This window comes from Limanda limanda, chromosome 7 (genome assembly GCF_963576545.1).
Source record: "Limanda limanda chromosome 7, fLimLim1.1, whole genome shotgun sequence".
NCBI lineage: Eukaryota > Metazoa > Chordata > Actinopteri > Pleuronectiformes > Pleuronectidae > Limanda > Limanda limanda.
Genome location: NC_083642.1, coordinates 3,850,740 through 3,874,116, shown reverse-complemented (window position 1 = coordinate 3,874,116; position 23,377 = coordinate 3,850,740). Strand labels below are relative to the sequence as shown.

The 23,377-nt window shown below is 45.2% G+C and overlaps 4 protein-coding genes and 1 long non-coding RNA gene across 6 annotated transcripts; 3 read left to right on the top strand and 2 right to left on the bottom strand.

The window, feature by feature from the left end:
- Positions 1-508: 508 nt before the first annotated feature.
- Positions 509-2,105, bottom strand: gata1b (GATA binding protein 1b). Its single transcript, XM_061074096.1, has 4 exons — positions 1,889-2,105; positions 1,615-1,754; positions 1,352-1,477; positions 509-768 (listed from the first exon to the last, which is right to left on the bottom strand). The coding sequence occupies exons 1-4, from the start codon at positions 2,103-2,105 to the stop codon at positions 595-597; spliced, it is 657 nt and encodes a 218-aa protein (XP_060930079.1). The 3' UTR covers positions 509-594.
- A 1,420-nt stretch (positions 2,106-3,525) lies between these two features.
- cdk20 (cyclin dependent kinase 20) lies at positions 3,526-7,156 on the bottom strand. 2 transcript variants are annotated; one of them, XM_061074560.1, is made up of 9 exons: positions 7,075-7,156; positions 6,535-6,778; positions 6,136-6,249; positions 5,877-6,065; positions 5,546-5,667; positions 5,028-5,090; positions 4,607-4,730; positions 4,342-4,497; positions 3,526-3,853 (listed from the first exon to the last, which is right to left on the bottom strand). In XM_061074560.1, the coding sequence occupies exons 2-9, from the start codon at positions 6,607-6,609 to the stop codon at positions 3,662-3,664; spliced, it is 1,035 nt and encodes a 344-aa protein (XP_060930543.1). In that variant the 5' UTR covers positions 6,610-6,778; positions 7,075-7,156; the 3' UTR covers positions 3,526-3,661. The 2 variants fall into 2 exon arrangements, with proteins under 2 accessions (XP_060930543.1, XP_060930542.1); XM_061074559.1 differs by having other exon boundaries at positions 6,535-6,775.
- Positions 7,157-8,141: 985 nt separating this feature from the next.
- On the top strand, positions 8,142-11,050 carry uxt (ubiquitously-expressed, prefoldin-like chaperone). The gene is made up of 6 exons (XM_061074558.1): positions 8,142-8,425; positions 8,666-8,747; positions 9,175-9,242; positions 9,757-9,864; positions 10,086-10,149; positions 10,597-11,050. Exons 1-6 carry the CDS (start codon positions 8,316-8,318, stop codon positions 10,657-10,659), a joined length of 495 nt encoding a protein of 164 aa, XP_060930541.1. The 5' UTR covers positions 8,142-8,315; the 3' UTR covers positions 10,660-11,050.
- Positions 11,051-11,658: 608 nt separating this feature from the next.
- Positions 11,659-17,910, top strand: elk1 (ETS transcription factor ELK1). The gene is made up of 11 exons (XM_061075184.1): positions 11,659-12,490; positions 14,103-14,311; positions 14,416-14,598; positions 14,705-14,878; positions 15,176-15,310; positions 15,455-15,820; positions 16,584-16,707; positions 16,788-16,954; positions 17,066-17,149; positions 17,232-17,333; positions 17,749-17,910. The coding sequence occupies exons 1-11, from the start codon at positions 12,466-12,468 to the stop codon at positions 17,845-17,847; spliced, it is 1,668 nt and encodes a 555-aa protein (XP_060931167.1). The 5' UTR covers positions 11,659-12,465; the 3' UTR covers positions 17,848-17,910.
- Positions 17,911-17,914: 4 nt separating this feature from the next.
- LOC133005490 (uncharacterized) lies at positions 17,915-21,500 on the top strand. The gene is made up of 2 exons (XR_009678373.1): positions 17,915-17,990; positions 18,078-21,500. It is a non-coding gene; the product is annotated as an uncharacterized LOC133005490 (long non-coding RNA).
- Positions 21,501-23,377: the final 1,877 nt, after the last annotated feature.

The following is a 23,377-nucleotide window of genomic DNA, read 5'->3' as shown; positions in this document are numbered from 1 at the left end:
GTGTTTTCATGGTGATTCCAGACTGAGGCTGCTCACGCTGCTCAGTCACTGTCTTTTAAAGCTAGAAAGTCCCTCAGTAGAGTTTATACCTCTCAAGGCCGACAGTCACCTTATGAAACCACATTTAAATTCACTCCATCAGTCAAATCAATCAATCACATGTCATTTGTTCAGCCCATAACCACAGTTTGTCTCTTAGATCTTAACGAGAGGCCACATCCTCTGTTCTTCAGCCTCAGCAACCGAGAGGAAAACAACACAGAAACCTCAAAGCCACATGTGAGGGACGCGTCTCCCAGGACAGACAGAAGACACTTCCGTTTGGTCCATGTCCCTTCTGCTCACATGGAGGAGGCAGGGTTCATGACCTTTACTGCAGCCAGCACCCAGGAGGCGTCAAGATGCTTCGACTTAAACATGTCCCAAAACTTCTGTCCAGTTTTAAAGAAGCACAAGATACTTTTTCTTTCATTAGAAACATTTTATTTAAACCTGTAAAATATAAAGAGACTTGACAGGAAGGGAGATTCTGTTCTATTATCAGGATGTTTGTGTTCTAATCGTCTCTGAGATGAAGAAAACTTTATTACAACATTAGCTCAGGTTCAGCAGCTGTGAGAAGGATGATTGACATGAGGCCTCAGCAGGGGGAGGGACCAGCCTGGACAACTCAGGCTCTGATTGGCCGCCTCTCCTCTTGTTCTTATTGGTCACTCTGCGGTTCCTGGTTTGGATTCTGTCTTTCTTCATCGTCAGAGGCCTGTTGACCTGAAACACACAGGAGGAGTCAGTCTGAAGTACTGTGTGTACTCTGTACTACAGTCTGTACGACCTGATGCACTGTGTAGTGCATTCATAGTACAGTGTGTATTACCTACTGCATTTTGTGGTATAGCGTGTAGTTTGTGGTACACTGTGTAGTTTGTAGTACAGTGTGTAGTACCTGGTGCAATTTGTGGTATAGTGTGTCGTTTGTGGTACACTGTGTAGTTTGAAGTACAGTGTGTGGTACCTGCTGCAGTTTGTAGTACAGTGTGTAGTACCTGCTGCATTTTGTGGTATAGTGTGTAGTTTGTGGTACACTGTGTAGTTTGTAGTACAGTGTGTAGTACCTGCTGCAATTTGTAGTACAGTGTAGTACCTGGTGCAGTTTGTAGTACAGTGTGTAGTACCTGGTGCAATTTGTAGTACAGTGTAGTACCTTCTGCAGTTTGTGGTACAGTGTGTAGTTTGTAGTAAAGTGTGTAGTACCTGCTGCAGTTTGTGGTACATTGTGTAGTTTGTTGTACAGTGTGTAGTACCTGGTACAGTATGTAGTACAGTGTGTAGTTTGTAGTACAGTGTGTAGTACCTGGTGCAGTTTGTAGTACAGTCCACAGGCGTTACACACTGGTTGTCCTGCAGAGTTTCTCCTCCACAGTGTCGTTGTTTCTGTGTCACAGTTCACACACTGACTTTCTCTTTGCTGAGTCACCGACTGAAAACACAAAAACTCATTTATTCAAACATCACAATCAATCACATCTCTGAAAACTGTTGGCTTAGTTTAGCACAAAGACTGGAACAAGTGTTATTGTGTATGTCTGTGTGTGTGTGTGTGTGTGTGTGTAGTACACTTCTTCTCTTGGGTCTCAGCAGGGGTCTGTTGCTCACTTCCTGTTGGACGCTGCAGGTGTTACACAGGTGACGACCAGTGGCGTCTCTTCTCCACAGGGGGGCACTGTTGGTCTCACAGCTCACACACTCACGCTGTTCTAGACCCACACACACACACAAACACACACAAACACACACACACACACACACACACACACACACACACACACACACACACACATTAGTCATTCTCCCAAACAACAGACAGGTGGCGCTCAGGTGCATCTCTTACCTGGATGCGGCCATAACAGACCGACAGGTGACGTCCAATCAGCAGAGGGGGAGGAGTAACTGCTCCATCCAGGTGTTGAGGAGAGGTAGGTGGGGGGCGTGGTCAAAGGAGAGTGACCATATGAGGATGGAAAACATGGGGGCGGGATATAAGCAGAGCTCACTGATTGACAGCCGAAATCGTCTAACCAGAGACAGGAACTGGCATCGTGGGTCATGATTGGTGATAGGAGGAAGACGAATGAAGGGGCGGGGCTAACCTGCAATGAAAAAAACTGATTATTTGAAAGTATTTTATATACAGTCACTGATCATCTTTATATACAGTCACTGATTATATCTATACACAGTCTATAGGTTAATAGATTAGATGTGAACAATCTGATTCAGTCAGAACTTGGTTCACTCTCACAGGATCTCTACTTCATTCATAAAATAACAGTTTTTAAATCTCTTCAGGAAGTTTAAAACAAAAGTCAGACAAACATTCTACAAACCTGATGATGATGATGATGATGATGGTGATGGTGATAGAGGATGAGGAGCTGCTCACAGTCACAGCCACTGTTGGTCTGAGGATGAGGAGGAGTAGGAGGAGGAGGAGGAGGAGGAGGAAGAGGAGGAGGAGGCTGAGAGGGAGGAAGTGTGGGAGGAGACAGACTCTTGTTCCTCCTCAGAATTTAACAAGTGGAACTGATTCAGTTGATTCTATTAAACTGTTTTTACATGAAGCCTCATTAGTGACCAAAGTTATAACGATAAAATGAGCTTCTTCTGTAACAATGAAGATAAAACACTGCATTGCATCATGATCTCCTGCCTACAGGAGTGTGTGTGTGTGTGTGTGTGTGTGTGTCCCTCTTCACATGTCACATGCATCATGTTACATCCCGTGTTGTGTGTAGCAGATTAACTACCTGTGCCCAGAATGTTGGACTGTTTTTCAATGTGTTTAAATTCTTCTCATAAACTCTCGAGCGAATCAAACAAACTCAAATGTGTGTGCATGTGTGAAGCAGCTTTATAGAACACGTGGAGCTGTGATGGTGACATCGCTGGAAACACACGTTTCTCTTTTCATGTAAAAACAGAACAAATCAGCTTTTTACTGCCACAGGACCAACGTCACCTGTTGGTTGATGAGCTGCAGTTTCAAAGCCTGTAATGAATCCAATTTGTTGTTCAGCACCATCTTGGTTTCTGAAACCAGGAGTAAGGAGGGTGGGTGGAGCCTGACTGACAGCTCAAGGACATGCCCACCGACACCTGCACCCATTGGACGGTACTAGATGTCAATCATCCCCCCCCCCAAATAAATCTGGTGCTTTATGGTCTGTTAGACTCGAAATTATCATAATTCACTAATGAGCTGAATTTAAGAAGACTTGAAACTAGAGACTGAGACATAAACTCCTTAAAGTTTACTGACGTTATAAAATGAGAAGTAGAGTCACTGTCTATAGAAACTACCAGTGGAGTCGCCCCCTGCTGGTCAGTACACAGAAGACAGGTTTGAGTCCCCTTCACATTAGCTTCACTTTCCAGACCCTGAGTCTACGTTCATTCAGTTTGAAGGATTCACACACGTCAGACAGTTCTTCACACGTTGAGACGGAGACAATATTCCAGACACAAAACTGTCTATTGAATAGCAAACTTTATTTACGGTTGTGAATTTGAACAGATGGAAATAAAGACGACATCTGAGACACTGGCAACAATAATTAAAATCATCAGGCGCATAAAATATGATCACCCGACCATGTTCGTTAGTTCAGAGGCAGGTGGCGTGTCCGTGCAGCAGTGCGGGGTCTACCACGCTGTTCTGCAGGGGCAAGTCCACTGAGAAGTCGGTAGGCGGGGCCTGCAGGCGCTGGCGGGGGGGTCGGCCCCCCCTCTGAGGGATGGGCAGCTCTGAGTGGTGAGCAGGAAGAGGGGAGGAGAAGAAGTATGGATGGAGGAGAGCCTGCAGAGAGGATGAGACAACGATACAACGATTCATTAAGAAAGAGGCAAAGTGAGAGGAAGTTCACAGGGGGCGGAGCCTATCTGCCCTCTGGTTGACAAATGTTTAATATTTGTTGTTCTACACTGACTCACTACAAGTACGGCTACAACCTCAGCCGATTGGTCGATTATTTTATGGACTTTGATATTAGTTTGATAATCGACCATCTGTTTTATTTATTTCTGTAATATCAGTCACTCTATTCTTCATACAAGAGATGCGTAAAGAAAAGAGATGGAGAGAAAGAGGTTGAAAGAGCCTGACTTTTAGTTTCCAGTAAAGATTTCCATGATGTGGTTCAACAGTGGACCTTCATTAATGTCCATATCAGACCACTAGGGGTCAATTCACAGAAACAGACAATGAAGGGGACACCTGGTGGAACCCTGAGGAACTCCACCCTCTATGTCCCCCCCCACCCCTGGAGGCTCACGCTCTGGTCCCACCTGTCTGGCCGAGCAGCGCTGTTTGGACGGATACACCAGGAACTTGTAGAGCAGGTCGATGGCCTGAGGGGACGTGTCAGGGACGATCTCCTCCAATGGGATCGCTGGATTCTCCTTGAAGGTGATTTTATTATAATCTGGTAACTCAACGATTTCCTGTAGAGACACAAAGAGCAGGAAGGTCTCACTCCGTGATTCTGTCTCATCGCTCACTCACACTGTATCTCAAGTTAAAAACAAAGGCAAGGGGCGGGTTCTGTCTTACGGGCCAGCTGTCCTGCGTGGGCGTGCCCAGAACTCGGAGGACGCAGCACAGCTGTTCGATGTCGTTCTCTCCAGGAAACAGAGGAGACGAGTTCAGCAGCTCCCCGAAAATACACCCGACCGCCCTGGAACACACGTCACACACAATCACACAACTGGGCCTGGACCTTCTCAGCTGTGTCTTCGCTCAGACGTGTTCACAACAACACGGATTCTCCACAGCGTCCAGGTGAGGGGCGGGGCCACAGGCGGGACGTTACGTATCAGATCACGTGAGTTTGTTTACATCACATGGACATCCCCCCACTCAGATCTCCTCTGGACTGCCTGCAGACTTGATACCAGGAGGCCAGACGAGGAGCTCAGAGCTCTGACAGCAGCTTCTCACTCACGCACAACACGCTGAAGAACGAGTTTCTCACCAGAGATCGACTCCCTCGTCGTACTTCCTGGCTCCGTAGAGCAGCTCAGGAGCTCTGTACCACCTGAACACACACACACACACACACACACACACACACACACACACACACACACACACACACACACACACACACACACAGACACACACACACACACACACACACACAGCTTTATTAAATGTTTTTACAAATATTTTTGTATTGAATCAGCAGCACTGTTTGTTTTGGAGGAGGAGGAGGAGGAGGAGGAGGAGGAGGAGGAGGAGGAGGAGGAGGAGGAGGAGGAGGAGGAGGAGGAGGAGGAGGACAAGGAGGAGCAGGAGGAGGAGGAGGTGGATGAGGAGGAGGAGGAGGAGCAAGAGGAGGAGGAGGAGGAGGAGGAAGAGGCTTCTTAGGAGAATTCAGCTCCAGATAAAAACATCCAGGATCTTAACCAAGAGATGCGGACTGCAATGAAGACTACAACTCCCATCATCCCTCACTGCTTTAACGCCTCACTTGAAGCTAGACAGTGCTACCTGGTGGCCACCTGGTGGCTGTACAGTCTCTCTCCTTCCTCACTGAAGAGTCGGGCGAGTCCGAAGTCTGCGATCTTCAGGTGACCTGACGAGCTAATGAGGAGGTTCGCTGGCTTCAGGTCCTACACACACACACACACACACACACAGACACACACACAGACACACAGACACACACACACACACACACACACACACACACACACACACACACACACACACACACACACACACACACACACACACACACACACACACACACACACACAATCAGGGCTGTTATTCTGAAGGGCTACAGGTCTGAGACACACCTGCAGAGCACAGTTCTCACCCGGTGCATGATGTTGTTGTGATGCAGAAAGGCGACGCCCTTCAGCAGCATCATCATGTAACCTTTGACCTGGGCTGGGGTCAGAGGTCGCAGGGAGTTCCTGATGACCTCAGACAGGTCAGAGAGCATGAAGTCAAACACAAGGACGAAGCCGGTACCGTGAGGGAAGACGTCCTTCAGCTTCACCACCTGATGAAGAGGAAGAAGAGCCATGACTGTACAGTTGACCTCTGACCTCTGACCCTCCTCTCGTACTCACATGCTGGTTGTCCTCAATCTCCTGCAGAGCCTTGATCTCCCTCAGAGCCTGGTTCGGGATTCCGTCCTCCAGCCTCCTCAGAGCCACCTTCTTCAGAGCCACCGTCTCTCCTGTCTGACACGCACACACAGACACACACACACACACAGACACACCGCACACACACACACACACATCAGGATGAAAAATAGGTTACATACAGTAACAGTAACAACTCCTCTTCTTCACAGCTGATCTCAGGTCTGTTTCACACACTGACTTCTTTAAACCTGAATCACGTCGTGGGTCTAAACTGTTTCATTTTAAATAAAGTTAATTCTGTTTTCTATCTTCTAACCTGCTGAGGACCTTCTCGATCAAACCCTTCCCTCCCAGTAGCGCTCTGTGGATCCCAGTTACCTCCACGTGTTTGGCCTTGAACACGATGCCATGGGCTCCTTCTCCGACCCGACCCAGCAGGATGTACTGGTCCATGTCCTGGTCTCCTCTGATCCAGGGACCTTCAGGGAGACTCAGCTGGAGACACCAGAGGAAGCGAAGTGGTCCTCAGACCTGAAGACCACATGTGTGTTCCCACAGTGTGTGTTAGTGTCCCCACAGTGTGTGTTTGTGTGTCTGTGTGAGTCTCTGCTGTAGTTTCCTGCTGGAGAAGAAACAGAAAAACAGATCAACATGAACTCCGCCCACAAACATGTTAATTTATTTATCCTTCTGTTTCAGACTCGTGACACGAGCTGAGTTCTGATTCGGTTCAAACAACAACGACACCGAACAAACGCGTCAGAGACAAATCAGCTTCAAAGAGAAGAAGACAGCTCGCGTTGCCCTGGTAACCGACTGGCGAGGCTAACGCTACGAAGAAGAAACTTTAAACTCAAACAGCGCAACGTGGAGGAAACCGGAAGTAAACACTGAGAATAAAAGATCATCACAACTCACACCCGCTCCCACGCAGGATGAGTTATTTAAAAGACGTCTGATGTCAAAGCAGCTAACGTTAGCTACAGAGCAGCTAGCAGTCCGCCATGTTTGTTTACAGTGACGTCTTCACAGCACCAGCTACAGATCGGGAGCAGATAGAACAGACTCACATACTGTCACTTATAGAACAGAATCATGTAGAACAGTCACTTATAGAACAGATTCATGTAGAACTGTCACCTATAGAACAGAATCATGTAGAACTGTCATCTATAGAACAGAATCATGTAGAACTGTCACCTATAGAACAGAATCATGTAGAACTGTCACCTATAGAACAGAATCATGTAGAACTGTCACCTATAGAACAGACTCATGTAGAACAGTTACCTATAGAACAGACTCATGTAGAACAGTCACTTATAGAACAGACTCACATACTGTCACTTATAGAACAGACTCGTGTAGAACAGCCACCTATAGAACAGACTCATGTAGAACTGTCACCTATAGAACAGACTCATGTAGAACAGTCACCAATAGAACAGACTCATGTAGAACTGTCACTTATAGAACAGACTCATGTAGAACAACCACCGATAGAACAGGTTCATGTAGAACTGTCACCTATAGAACATAATAATGTAGAACTGTCACCTATAGAACAGGCTCATGTAGAACAGTCTCCTATAGAACACACTAATGTAGAACTGTCACCTATAGAACAGAATCATCTAGATTCTAGAACTATCACCTTCAGAACATAATTATGTAGAACTGTCATTTATAGAATAGCCTCATGTAGTACAGTCACTTATAGAACAGACTCGTGTAGAACAGTCACCTATAGAACAGACTCACTTATAGAACATACTTATGTAGAACCGTCACCTTTAGAACAGACTCGTGTAGAACAGTCACTTATAGAACAGACACATGTAGAACAGTCACTTATAGAACAGACTCACCTGTAGAAAAACAGTTTCATTCGAAGCGTCTGTTCTATATACTCTAGCTCTGTGTCTCCAACAGGTGCTGACTGCTTTTACTTTGAAATCCAGAAGTACTTCCTACTGTCACATGAAGCACTTCCGGTGCAGTACAGAGTGTTTACATCTGTTTTCGGTTCGTTAACGGGAGCGCGTGGGTCGGTACCGAGTCAGAACCGGAACCGGGGACATCAGCCGGAGGTTCACAGGTTCACAGCCGCCGGACACGTCTTCAGCACCGGGTTAGGGTTTCATGAGGAAGCGGTGACGATGTCTCTGACCGCCGATGCTAATGCTGATGCTAATGCTGAAGCTAACGTGGAGCAGAAGGTGCTTCAGTATGAAAACTTCATTAACGATATTCTGAAGAGAGATTTACAGTAAGTAAAATAATAAGAATATATTGATAACACTCATTCATTAATCTATTACTGTACATATATAACAAACTTATTGTAATGTAATATCAAAACATTTAATTCATATTTGTATCCATTGTTTATTCTGTCAATTACAAGCTTTGTCAGCAACAAACACTGATACTCAGATATGTGTTTATGTATCTGTATAATAACAATAATGCATAAGTAATGTAATGACGTGTAATATTTGTTGTGCAGGAAGGTTGTGGAGCAGAGAGACGAGGTTTATGAGAAGATCAGTCAATATCTGCAGCTGAAGAACACAGTACACACTCTGCAGGTACACACACACAGACACACACTCACACACACACTCTCAACAGATTCGTACTTGTTATCAAGAAGAAGAAACGTCTCTTCAGATAAAGTCAGTAAGAATAATCTTACCATTTTAAAGCAGAAGAAAAAAATCAGGAATAAACAAAAGTCAATGTGGAATTCTGTTTATATTGATTATTGTTATATATGAATGTTCAGACTGGACGAATCAGAACGAGCAGATTTCTGAAGATCATCATCAATTAACGAATTGATGTTTTGCTGATAATTTAATTAATTGAAGAATCCACTGACTATTTCTGCTCCAATGTTTAGACTGAAAGTTGTTAACATGTTATATGTGAGCGTCACATCATGTCAGAGGCGTGTTCACATGCTGCTGAGTCACAGTGGTTTGACCGGTGATGTCACCGTGTGTGTCCTTACAGGAGGCAGGATCTCAGCGGCTGAAGACAGACGTGGATCTCGGCTGTAACTTCTACGTCCAGGCTGAAGTGTGAGTTCCTCTTCAATCACTGATCAACAGCTGATCGATCTCAACAAAACCGATCACTGTGATATCACCAAGACAACACACAGATCAATTCCTGTGTTTCAGTTCAGGGGGCGGGACCTGCAGAAGATGGAGACGGGGAAGATGTCTAATTTACAGACAACTTCCTGTTTGTGTCTGAAGCTAGTCCCGCCCTCTTTGTTGTGTCGTTAGCTTTGTTGATCCGCCTCCCACACTGCAGCTGCGCCTTCTGCATAAAGTTTGTGAGCTAAGATCGTTAATGTCCATTCATCAGTTAAATTTTGCAGCCGCAGTGAAGATGGTGGCGAGAAGTTCTCTACCACAGAGAGCAGGTGGACGTCGTTACTGTCGACTCTACCACAAGGGGGCGTCATATACCTTCAGGGCTATCGGCTGCTGCAAATCACTATCAACGATACACGCAAATATGAGGAATCAAACAAATGATGTCTTTCACTTTCAGAAAAACAAAACATCTTTAATGTGTCTCTGACAGGGAGGACTCGTCCAGAATCTTTGTGGCGATTGGTTACGGGTTCTTTGTGGAGATGACTCACGACGAGGCGCTGCGATTCATCGAGAAGAAAACGAATCAGCTCACAGCGTCAGTTCCTCATCTCTCAGATGAAATCACCTCAAACACCCAAATGTGTTTTATTTCTGCAGATCTTTTCATTTTATTACTGTCAAACTGAGTTTAAACAAATGTAAAGAAATTAAAGATGAAAACAGATCATGTCACAGAATATTTGTGTTAGCTCAATGCTAGCTATGTCGATTGTTGTGGGTGTTAGATGCTAAACATGCTAAAATTATGTGTTTCAGTTTCACGGAGCAGCTCACCAAAGACTCCGCCAAAATAAAAGCCAACATCCGCATGGTGCTAGAGGTACAGTCACTGTGACAACTCATCTCTGATCAGTTTCCTGATAGAACTTTTTTATGATTATCGATTATCGATCATGACTCAGACCTGCATCTACCAGTTAATTACTTTATTGATAAACCATAATTTTAATTAACTGACATTTTAGTCTGAACTACAACAAACATTAATACAATTATTAATTGACGTTTCTAATATCGTAAATTATATTTTCATGGTGACAGATTTTATTGAGGATATCTGTGAGTTCACCTCCAGCTCTGCAGCCGGTGCCTTGCTCTGTTAATGCTGAGACCACATTTAGAAACTCTGAGCATCCCTGCTAAATATTTGCTCAGTATTGATCATAATAATGATCAGTCATTGAAGAATCATCAAATTTGAAGCAGACATTAGACTGTGTCTTGTTTTATGTGAGGAATCTGATTGCTTCTTCTTCTTCGTCCTCAGGGTCTGCGGGAGCTGCAGGGACTGACTGACCTGCCAGAGAGTAGAAGAAGAGAAGTTTTCTAGACTTGTGGATAAACTGCTGTATGTTCGGAGGATGGACCGATCAGGACGGACTTGTAAAGACTCGACCTGATCTCTGCTCAGCTCAAGGATTCAACATGGACGTTCAATAAATCACATCAGCAGTTTGTTCAGATATGAATGAGGGGAGGTGGGATCAAATCGTCATCGGAGGATATCGTAACGCTGGTGAATCTGTGACAGACGTGGACTCTGCAGGACTCGGACACGAGTGAAGCCTCTGGACTGAAACCACCTGAGCGGAGGCTGCTGACGTCCACATGCTTTTGTAAATGTTTGCGTGAACAGTTGTTCTGCAGATGTGATTTGTAGAAAAATAAGATACTGACTGTTGAATTCAGGAGCAATAAAGTCACACTGATTAAAACCTGAACCATCAGAGATGTTCAGTCAACAACACAGAGCCTGTTGCCGTGGAAACTGGTTGATGAATAGAAGCAGTGGCGTAAGGACACTGAGCGATGGTGATTCTTGAAATAGACACAGCGTCAACTCACAGGAAGTCACTGTTCTCTTAGGATTTAAAAACCAACCGATCAGATGAAGCATGAGAACAATCGGCTTAATGAAGATAATCATTAGCTGCACTAAATGAAACCGTGAATCAGCTGCGGCATTAATGCATCAACATTAATCAGTCACATGCTAATAAAGATTTCTGTTGAATGCTGAAGACTTTTACTTTGAACATCAAAAGATGAAGATCAGGTTTTATTTCATGGTGACAAATATTGACACAACTTATTGTTCCATCAACAAATAGTTCAAATGAAAAAGGAGTTCATAAAACAAAAAAGTCAATAGAATCAGTTTAAGAACGAAAGAGAAAATAATCAAGTTCTATTACTTTAACTGTATTTAAGTACTTTAGTTACTTTACTGAGTTACTTTCCTATACTGTAAAAATGCGGAAACTTCAAGCGCAACAGCCTTATGTTGAAAATCCTTCCCGGAAGTAAGACACGGTTGGTGGCGGGTAACCTGACGCAGTGAGGGGGCGTCAGTCCAAACAGGAAGAGACAGGAAACACCTGAGTGATGAAGTTTGCTTCTTCTCGCTCTTCCACCACACACTTGTTCTCCCCCCGGGCCGGAGGTCTGAGGCTCTGCTTCGCGGCGGCGCTGCCCGGGTCCGAGGCGCCAGCAGCGGGAGAGGAGAGGAGGGGGCAGCGTCCGAGCACCACGCTAGGCTAGCTGGTTAGCATGCTAGGCTAACAACTTTAGCCCTTACGAAGCCTCAACTTGGAGAAACTTTGTTAAAATCACGTCATACGTTGGTTCCGGAAGCACCGATCCGCACAGCAGCTGGAATATCAGGATTTCTCACGTTTAGCGCTTTATTAACGCCGTCCGGAGGTGTTAGCATCTGAGCTAGTTAGCTCCCATCCGCGCCGTGGACGGACCGAGGCTCAGCGGGGAGATGAGGCGCAGGAACAAACACGTCACTCCCGGTCACTGACACCTCGAGCTGCCGTTAACCGGGTCGGAAGCGTCACGTCAGGTTCCTGCGGCGGAGGCGACCGACCGACCGGTGGAGCGAGGCGGGGTGTTAGCATGGAGCAGCCGGGCAGCGGCTCCGGGGAGCGGGTACACCACCACCGCAGGTCCGGGGAGAAGCTGCTGCACGGTTCATCCCGATCACACAGACTCTGACAGCCCTGCTGCGAACACACACACACACACACACCACAGTCAACACACACACCACAATAAACACAACAACAACAGCAGCAGCAGCATGGAGGAGGTCTGAGGCTGCAGACAGAGGAACAACAACATCCTGCTGAAGATGGAGTCAAACCCGCTGATAAACGGTAAGAGATGGAACCTCTTCACACTGTGTTTACATGCTAGTGTGTGTGAGTGTGTGTGTGTCTGTGTGTGTGTGTTACAGGAACAGCAGGTGTGTGGCAGCTGAGGCCTCAGTTGCCTCCATGTGTGCGTGTGATCCGGATGTGGAGCTGGTCCAGGTTCAGACCTGCAGGCTCGTCCACATGAGAGGAAGTGGGTGAAAGGTTGAGCTGTTTCTGTTGAGTTTGGTGTATTTGATATATCAGTTATCATAACAACTCCCTGAAATGACAGTAACCATCTTTGAGAAACATTTGTTAAGCTTTGTTTGTTCCCTGTCCCATCTGCTAACATGGAGGAGGTGGGGTTTATGACTGTCTCAGTAATCATTCACTAATCAATATATGGTTGCCACAATGCATCGTGAAAAGAAGTGAACAGCCAATGGTCACTAACCAAGTAAAATATACCATCATGCATTGCGCTAGTATCAGAAGAATTTAACATTTAAAATGTCAGATTTTCCAACGACCAACGTAGTTATTGTTTTTCGTTATAATCCTGCGACAATGACGTAATTCCCAGCACAGAGGAAATGGACGGGTAATGTCCGAAAGGGATTTTTACTTTAGCAGATGAGCTCACTATATACTTCTCTTATATAAAAGCCACTATATAGTGAAGTAGTGTTTAGTGAATGAGTGAGTTCACACACTGGCATGTTGTCCATCTTTACGCACAGTCTGTGGTAGTTTGTGTGTATATATATATATATATATATATATATATATATTTGTGTAATGTATGTATATGTATGTGTGTTGAAGTGCCTTTGAGCAGCAGAGTCGACTCCCTGCAGGACAAACTGCTCTCTCTCTTTCTCTCTCTCTCTCTCTCTCTCTCTCTGTGTTTGTTCCTCGCCCGCTGTCCTTCTCCCTTGGTTACATTTGATGAAAGGTCTCACCATGGCGATGGTTTCCAAGGTGTTTGATAGGTTAGTTATGTAAGAGGTCGGCCAATGGTGCTGAGGCTGATCTGCATGTCAGTGTGAAGTCAGACAGACGCTGGTTCACGAGTGGAGAGCTCAGTCACTTCAATGCACTTCCTGTCTGTCCACCTGTCACACTGTCTCCCTTCGCCCGGGTCCATTTAAACTGCTCGACCACAGACCAGCCCCCCCCACCCCCCACCAGACTGATCTGTCTGTCAATGATTGAAGACTTAAACACTTGTGTTAACGTTTTTCTTGACAAAGAGTTCAGTTTTAAATCCATGACTGAGACACTTGACGTCACCGTAACTCGATGAATCTCAACATTCTCGTCCCAGGTCGTTACCATGGAGACGATGATGTGTAAATATTTGATCTCAGGTGTCCATCCTCCACGCTCGAACAGTTTGAACAGATTGTTGTGTGATCACACTGTTAGCTCCAGCGACACCTAGTGGCCAGAGGCATAATGTGTTAAGGTTGAATTCTGAACACAACATCTCAGAAACACCAACTGCGAATTTCTTCAAATTTGGTTCAAACGTTGATTCGATTTCCGGGATCAAAGGTCACGAGGAACCGATATATTAACATGTAATTTGGTACTGATATGTTATTGACGATTTCCCCCCCCCCTCTCTCAGCCATGGACCCGTCCATCACGCTGTGGCAGTTCCTGCTGCACCTGCTGGAGGACCAGCGGCAGAGTCACCTGATCTCGTGGACGGGTGAGGACGGAGAGTTCAAGCTGCTGGACGCTGAGGAGGTCGCCCGGCTGTGGGGTCTCCGCAAGAACAAGCACAACATGAACTACGACAAACTGAGCCGAGCGCTGAGATACTACTACGACAAGGTACTAGTACTACGGACAATGAATCCCACATCAGTGATTGGCTCAGTAGTTAATTTATTCACATGTTTTTCCTTGTTTGTGTTTTTGTTGTTGTCGTCTTTCAGAACATCATCAAGAAAGTCAGTGGTCAGAAGTTTGTCTACAAGTTTGTCAGTCAGCTGGACCCCTCCCTGCCTGAGGGGGTTCCTAACGGAGAGGACAGCCAGAGGAGGGAGACCGCCGACCCAACCAGCCAATCAAAAGGCCTCGGGGGCGTGGCCTCAACCTGTCCGTCAAAGGGCTTGGAGGTGCACTTTGACTTCCTGTGTTTGTTGTTTTGTGTGTTTCTGCAGAATGAAGACGTCATAATATTAATGATCGTAACGATGGATTGATTTCTGTATTGATCTGCAGCACTCGTCACCCGGCCCCCCCCTGAAGAGCTCCAGAAACGACTACATGAAGTCCGGCCTCTACTCCACCTTCACCATCCAATCACTGCAGGCCTCGCCCAACCCACGGCCAATCAAAACAGAGCTGCTGCTGCAACAAGACGCGGCGCCCAAGGTGGAGCGCACGCCCCGAGAGGTGAGACGTGGTCACATGATCAATGATGTCAGAAAAGTAATAACAAATCAGAGATGCTCTTTGATGCGTCATACTTCAGGTTGCTTTAGAAAATCCAGGAAACAAAGAAACAATTACAGGAAGTTACAGACTTTTTGATTTTGAGGGATAATTACAAAGTGATAATCTGATATTTAGCTATAAAGGTAATTAGTAACATCACAGCTGGTCTCAGATCAGTTCCTGGTTCGTCACATTTGTCAGATTAAAGAAGGTTAAGACTCTAACTTCTTCCTCTTTGCTCCTCGTCCTCCTCAGGTCTGTGTGATGTCAGAGTCCAAACCTCTGTCCGTCGGTGACTCGTCTCTTCAGGTGATCGTCACTCATCCGTCTCCTTGTCCGACTCCGGCGCTCAGTCCTCAGATACCAGCCAGCGCCACCAGCCAATCACAGGTGGGTCTCAGCCCTGTCTCCTGATTGGTCCGGTTTTTAGTCCTGCTCTCCAGAGGACCGACCCTTTAGTTTTTTAAATTAGCTCTCCTCTGGTGCCACCTTCAGGTCAGACTTGGTAACATTTTTCTATTTCTCCTTTCCCAGAATCCCTCTGCTCCTGCTCTGAGCGAACCTCCGCAGATTTATCTCACCAGTGTCGGGGACCCGTCCTCCCTCACCCCTCTCATCCCCCTCCACGGCCTCCAGGGGGCGCAGCAGGACGACGTGGTCAGCCACGCCCACAGCTTCCCACCTCACACTGCTCCTCACGCCCCGCCCGTCTTCGTCATAATCAACCCGCCTCCCCCCCAGCAACAGCACCAGGTGGCCATGACTCCAGCTCTTCCTTCCCTTGCGCCTCCCCCCCCCACCCGTCCTCCTCCTCCTCCCATCATCATCAAGGAGGAGAACCTGCCATCAGAGGAGGTGCTGCTGGAGATAGTTTCTCTAGAGGAGAAGCAGAGGGAGGAGGTGAGACACTTTTCTCATTTACAGGTTGTTATTTTGTCAGATGACACAACTCCTCCTCCTCTTCCTCTGTCATCACTTGTTCTCATGACTCCTCCTTCTTCTCCTCATCTTCCTGTGTCATCACTTGTTCTCATGACTCCTCCTACTCTTCCTCTGTCATCACTTGTTCTCATGACTCCTCCTTCTTCTCCTCATCTTCCTGTGTCATCACTTGTTCTCATGACTCCTCCTACTCTTCCTCTGTCATCACTTGTTCTCATGACTCCGCCTACTCCTCCTCATCTTCCTCTGTCATCACTTGTTCTCATGACTCCTCCTACTCCTCCTCTTCTTCCTGTGTCATCCCTTGTTCTCATGACTCCTCCTCCTACTCCTCCTCATCTTCCTCTGTCATCACTTGTTCTCATGACTCCTCCTACTCCTCCTCATCTTCCTCTGTCATCACTTGTTCTCATGACTCCTCCTACTCCTCCTCATCTTCCTCTGTCATCACTTGTTCTCATGACTACTCCTCCTCCTCTTCCTCTGTCATCTCTTGTTCTCATGACTCCTCCTACTCATCCTCATCTTCCTCTGTCATCACTTGTTCTAATGACTCTTCCTACTCCTCCTCATCTTCCTCTGTCATCACTTGTTCTCATGACTACTCCTCCTCCTCTTCCTCTGTCATCTCTTGTTCTCATGACTCCTCCTACTCATCCTCATCTTCCTCTGTCATCACTTGTTCTCATGACTCCTCTCTGTTTCCTCCTCCCTGGTTCAGGACCCGGAGCCCCCCCTCACCATCGTGGAGAGTCCTCCCCCGGCCTACATGGAGCTCAGGGTCGGAGGTCAGCCGCCTGCAGGGCAGAGGGGAGTGGAGGGGGAGGTCAAGGTCACAATAACAGGTAACGTGTGTGTGATTGTGTGTGTCTGTGTGTGTCTGTGTGTGTCTGTTATAATGAACTCCAGTTTCTCTCTCTGTCAGATCCCTCCGTCCCTCCTGTGACCTCAGCTGTGACCTCAGCTGTGACCTCAGCTGTGACCCGTCCAGTGACCTCCACCTCGGACGCAGCTCCTCCGAAACCAAAGAAGCCACGGGGGCTGGAGCTGCCCTCCTCCCCCTCCCTCCCCCCCGGCCTCTCTCTGGATAAGGTGTGCAGCCTGCGCTCAGCAGACGAAGCCATTGACCTTTAACCTTAATGATAATTGACTAGATGGTGTGTCACATCTTATGACATCACTTCCTGTTTGTTTCCTGTGCAGGTGAATGCAGCTGTGAACAGTTTACTGGCTCCGGGATCAGCGACCAACACGCTCACCCCGACCGTCATCACCTCCCACTCACTGGTAAGCTCAGCTGCATGTGTGTGTGTGCGTGTGCATGTTTCTGTGTGTGCATCCCAGATAACTTGTGCGTCTCTTTGTCCAGACGCCGGTGCTGTTGACTCCCAGTCCTCTTCCTTCCACCATCCACTTCTGGAGCACGCTCAGTCCCATCGCTCCTCGCTCTCCAGCCAAACTCTCCTTCCAGGTAATACACAGAGCCGGCAAGGTAGCAGCCAGGAGTCACATGACGTCCGCACAGGGGGGGGGGTCACCAGGTATGAGCTTCACCACACGATTATTGGGACTCAAACCTGACCACATGAAATCACCTCATAATCATAGAAGTACAGACATACAAACACACTGTGTACTGTGTGTACCTGAACCTCTTCCAGGCCTCACAGAGAGAGACACACACACACACACACACACACACACACACACACACACACACACACACACTCCCTCTCTCTGCAGGTCTCTGGCTCAGGTTTTATCCATCTGTTCATTGAAAATCACAAACAACAGATTTGTCTCGTTTTTCCAGAATAAAGAAACAGTCCCTGTTCGTCTGTATAATCCAGAATTAATAAATATTGTCTCTGTGTCTCTTTGCTTAGTTTCCCACTAACGGCAGTAATCAGATCCACATCCCAGCTCTGAGTGTGGACGGTCTCTCCACACCGGTGGTCCTGTCCCCTGGTCCCCAGAAGTCCTGAGCCCCCCTGCCCGAATCAAACAGCTCCTCAGCAGGCTCCTGACTCTTCTGACGAGGCCCCTGGCCCCCTGGAGGGTCGGAGAAGAACTGCATCTAGTCTGCCTCTGCAGCACTCCGCTCAGGTGCAAGCTCGTCCAGTGACTGGTAAGAGCGGCAGGTTTGATTGTTGGAGTCTCTGAACTGAGCCGGACGACGTCTGAGCATCGCTCATTGTTCAGTCTTTTCTTGTAGCGTCCTCAGCCGACGCCTGGAGGGTTCTTCTCTTCACTCGCACCACGAGAGGCTGACAGATGATGAGGTGGAGGGATATTTCTTCTTCTGAGGGCTTCAACTGACGGAATAACTTTACAGATTGTTTTTAATTTGTTTCAATGAACAGAGAAGAATCACAAATGTTTTTTCTTCGGACAAATTCCGTTACCGATGGGAAACATGGAGAAAAGAAAAAAACATTTGTTTAACATTTAACCAACGTCTGCTCTTTTTTGGGTTGGACTGATGGAGGATCTGTTTCAAACAGAAAAGATGTTTTTTAATCATCTGAGTTGATTTTTGCACATCTGGATTCGACCTGATTATAAGGAAACATCTGGAAATCGCTCGGAGCTGAAATTAGAGTCATCTTTAATCTTGCTCAGAACCTTTTACTTTGAAAAAGTGGTTATTTATTTGTCTTTCTTGTTTTCACTCCTGAATATAACTGGACTGTTTCAATCAACTAAAAAGGTGCGTTTGATTTATACACCCTCACATGAGGTCAGTTATGTCAGCATCTTTTTATAAACTTTCCTCCAAAAAACGACTTTTACAGACAGTTAAGGTTTTTCTTCGCTCTTATTGGCTGCTTTTTAAGGCCGCGCCTTTCCACACTTATGCATGGCCTGTTATTGGACTGAACTCATCAGCGTTGCGTTGAACCGACCAATCATAGCTGATGATGATGATGGACTCATCAGTTTTTACTCAGCCAAGTTATTTCTCTATAAATGTCTCAGATTGTATATTTTGTAAAAGAGACTTTGAAGAAGTTTCGTCTTGTGATTCTTCAGGAGATAAATGTTTGGGGTCAAAGGTTAAATGACGTCTGACAGTCACATTCCTCTGGCTATGAAGTATTGATCAACGTGTTTGTTTATTGATTGATTTATGTGTATTCTTCATTCCAGACGTAAAGTAGATTTTTCTAGGAGCAGCTCTTATTGATGAATGTTGTTGCAGTGACGTTTTGAAATCAGTCGTTCTCGCTCTTTTTAAATCCGAGGAGTTCAGGTCTGAAAAAAAGTTTCACTTTTTATTCCCCAAAAAATCCAAAGTGATGAACCTGTGGACAGAGTGTGGTTCCTCTGAAAAGACTGTTGTTGATGTTGTTGTTGTTTTTGTGATGCTAGCTGAGCTCTGTGGTTGCCATGGTAACCTGACCTGACTGTTGCTGCGCTTGTTGCTGAAGCTCCTTGTGATGACGCTGTTAACATGTTTCTATGCTTCTGTGTGTGATGACAAGGCTGCTGACTCACACACATACACACAATATATATACACTCAGTGACCTGGGCCCTGTGCTACGCAGCTGGATTTGGAAGAGTTGAACCAGGATAACCTCAGATCCTGCTTCATAGTTCAGAATCCGGGTCTGAGACGTGAACTGGACAAAATGTCCTCACAACTATGGTTTTAAACCAAACTCTGATCTCACAGACATAAAAAGACATGAACATATGCAAACACACACACACGCGCCTGGACTGTCGGGAGCTGAGTGAAGCTGGAATCTGAGTTTCCTGACATTTTTAAATGATGACGCAGACGCCAGCATTCTGATTGGTTGTTATAAGTCACATGACTTGACTATCAGCGGTGAACTCTTCACCTCCACCTCGTCAAATTCCTGCTCCTTCTTTTTACCATCGCTGAGCACTAAGTGACCAACTGCAGAGGAGACAATCTACTTCCTGTTTACACCACATGACCAGTGCACATGAATGGTCATTAGTGTGGATGGAGATTATTTCTGAAAAGGAGCTAAAGCTAAACTCAAAAGTGCCACATGAAGAAGAGGAAGAGTTCAGGGGTGGAGCTGGTTTTCTTACAGATGTAGGAACACTCTTAAGCACTTGTCAGGAAAAACAATGATGTAAAAAATGAACCAAGCTTGTTGGATTGTCTCTTCAGCTTCACATCAGCTCCTGACGGGGTCGTTTCTCAGCCTCAGCAGTGACGTGAACGCAGCTCCAAGCCATCGTGTTTGACTGTTCTCTAGAGCATGACTCTATTTTTCTATAAGAGACGACGAGTCTATTTTGTCAATAAAGTTTAAAGAGTGAACGAAGCCTTAAAGATTCTGAGCTGCAGCAGAAGAAAGAAACGGTTGATGTTTTTAAACTGCATGATGAACAAAAAGCCATTTACAGACGACATTGTGACGTTATGCTAACATTTCTCTCACCAGCAGAACACCAAGAATGTTTTTATATTCATCAGCAGGAGCATTGCATTCTGGGAAATGTCTAGGTTAGTTTAGAGCTGGAGGTTCACTGTAAAAAATGATGTGCCACTTTGATAAGGACGTTTTACTGACCATGTTAAAAAATGTTTTATCTTTAAAGTCTGATTTGAAGTTAAAGCAAATCAGAAACATGTTCTATAAATCAGTGCAGTGATTGATTATTGATGTTTGATTATTGATTGTTAACGCCTCCGTGAGTCGAACATGTTTGACCCTTCAAAATAAAAGTGGCACAACATTTTTCACGTGTCTGTTAATCCAGCGTTGTTGCAAACGAAAGGTCGTTTCACATTGTGTGACGCGTTTTGTGATCTTTGTGAGTGACGCCTAAATGTGATCCGGAGCTTCCTGTCTGATCAGCTGCTGTTGCTATGGAGAAAAATCAATGTCGGTTAAAAGTTTAGAAATGACCTCTGATTGGATTATTCACCGATTGTTGACCTCTTTACTAAATATGTTCTGTGACCTTTGACCTTTTGTCAGGTCAGTGTCTGTTTTGATGATTCAGACTCAAACATTATTTTGACAAACTCAAGAGGTGCTGAGTGTGTCCCATGATCCTTTGCAGCAGGATGAGGTCGGACAGAAAGCTCCGGAAGCCTTCGATCTTCTAATTGTAAAGTTTTTATCTTCAAATCTTTTTGTGTATATACATGAAATATAACCTGAATCTATATATTCTGTACGGACGAGTGTATTTCATGTGTTGTTTTCGTGGCCCATCGTTGCTGTCAGATCCTGCGTGGCCCTGCCCCTCCTGGCCTCTGATTGGTCTAGGAGTTTATTGATATAAGGGGTGGGGCCTGCTTTTATTTTTCTGAGACAGAGTTCAATGTGTCCACGACATATTTACTGGAAAACTAAAGATATTTTTTATGGACTTTGGTGTAAATGTTCTTCAAATGATTCTACTTGTTTTCTACGAACACAGACACACACACGCACAGACAGACACACACACACAGACAGACGCACACACACACACGGAAACTCACTGTCTTCCCCCAAACTTAAACCTGATTTAATATGAACCTTTAAACTGCATTAAAGTACCTGGGACGACACAGTCTCGCAGTGGGAAACAGAAACAAACAAGCAAACACACCACAAACACATTGGAGTACAATAATAAAACTATTTTGTTGTGTAAACTCTGACTCGTCACTGACTCTTCATGTCACCATTTTAGTTTTTGTTACAGTTAATTAAATAACTTTGTGTGTTTGGCGTTTGACAGGTGAAGAGTCTCGGATATTTAGACGCCATTGTGTCTAGAGAAGATGTGATGTCACAACAGTCATGTCAGCTGAGAGGCGGGGCTTATTATGAGTGCCACCCCCTACACTAACCATTGAAGCTGTATTGAAATAAGTCTGTGTAACTAGTTACTAAAACTAAATAACAAGTAACTGAAACGAGGTTTCTAGTAACCACAACTTTGGAACCAGTAATTAAGACCAAGTAACTAAATACTTTAAGTTAAGTAACAGTAACTTAAACTAGGTAACTATTAATATGTATTAACTGGTAAATAAGTAACTAAAGCTTAGCAATCAGCATGTAAAACTAAATAAGAAGTAGCTATGAGTAAGAAACTAGTATTTGGATGGGATGAGTGAAAAAAGGAAAATGTGACATGATGACATCAGCTCGTCAAACATGTTCTGTCCCTTTAAAAGTTCAATGTGTTTATTTTAGTGACATCTATTGGTGAAGTTGCAGATTACAACCAACTGAACTAAACACTAGTTCTGGTGTAAAGTACCTCTCCCCTCCAGCTCTGCAGCGCCCCCACCTGGGAAAGTCAGGAACTTCAATCTTAGTTATTGTTCAGTTTAGTGTCTGAACGCTGATTACGTGTGTTAAAGTCGACACAATCAGCTGAGTCATCAGTGACGCTCACCATCGATGAGCTGTCACCATGACAACAGCACACCCAGCACCGATCAATATGATTCACCCTCGAGCTGAAAATGATCGGTTGCTCAGAAACGCACGAAGGAAACCTTTTTTATTTCATTCTTCAAATTGAATTTCTTTTGTATTATATGTGAAAAGAAAATGAAAGATGTGAGTTGTGAAAGTTACAGAAAGAAAACATTTATTTTACATGTGCTTTGATTTTCTTTTTTTTTGGCCCATGGCCCATCTGCCAACATGGAGGAGGTGGGTGCATGACCTGCATCGAACCACCAGGGGGCAAGCCAGATGTTATGGAACTGTGATATCATCCGGCTCAGACAGAGGAAACGTCATCGAAGTCCCGCTCATGAAAATATGGATTTTTGATTCATGTTGTTCACCTGGTGTGTTCAGGGACCCTGGGAAAATGAAGACACGTGTTATATCCTGACAATGAAACATGTTATATATATTTTTAATATCGTGCTTGTGATGTCAGGGTTCATGTCCCCCCCCCCCCCCCCCTCACCTCTTCACGAACACAGCCATACACACACACTGTCTGATGGGAATTAATGTTTACTTCAGTGTTAATCCAGACTAAGCTGGATTTCAGAGGCAGCAGGATTGTTTTCACTCAGCAGGAGTTCACACTGGGAAACACACACGCACACACATACACACGCATTGTTAACATGATATAATTCTAAGAGATTATTTATAAATGTACTGTAGATAACATTTGAAAGGCTAAGGCTAATCCCTGGACAATAAAATGTCACGTAATAGTCAGAGTGAATTTTTTGAACAACAACAACTAAAACTGCTCAGACTTTATTTTTTGTGAATAAACTTCAAATGACTTCTGCAGAAGACGTGTGTGTGTTTGTGTGTGTGTGTGTGTGTTACCTGTGTGTCTTACAGGACACGCAACCTCAGTCTAACAAAACACGTGAGGTTCACCTCCACACACTTTAATCCGAATGAGACGAGAATTCATACTAAGGGATGTTCATTCGATCCGTTTTTACACAAATGTTAAATTTGAAGGATTACTAGAGCTAACGTTAGCTCTATAGCTACAGTAAAAATCATAGAACGCATCTAAATACGATCATAATTAAAT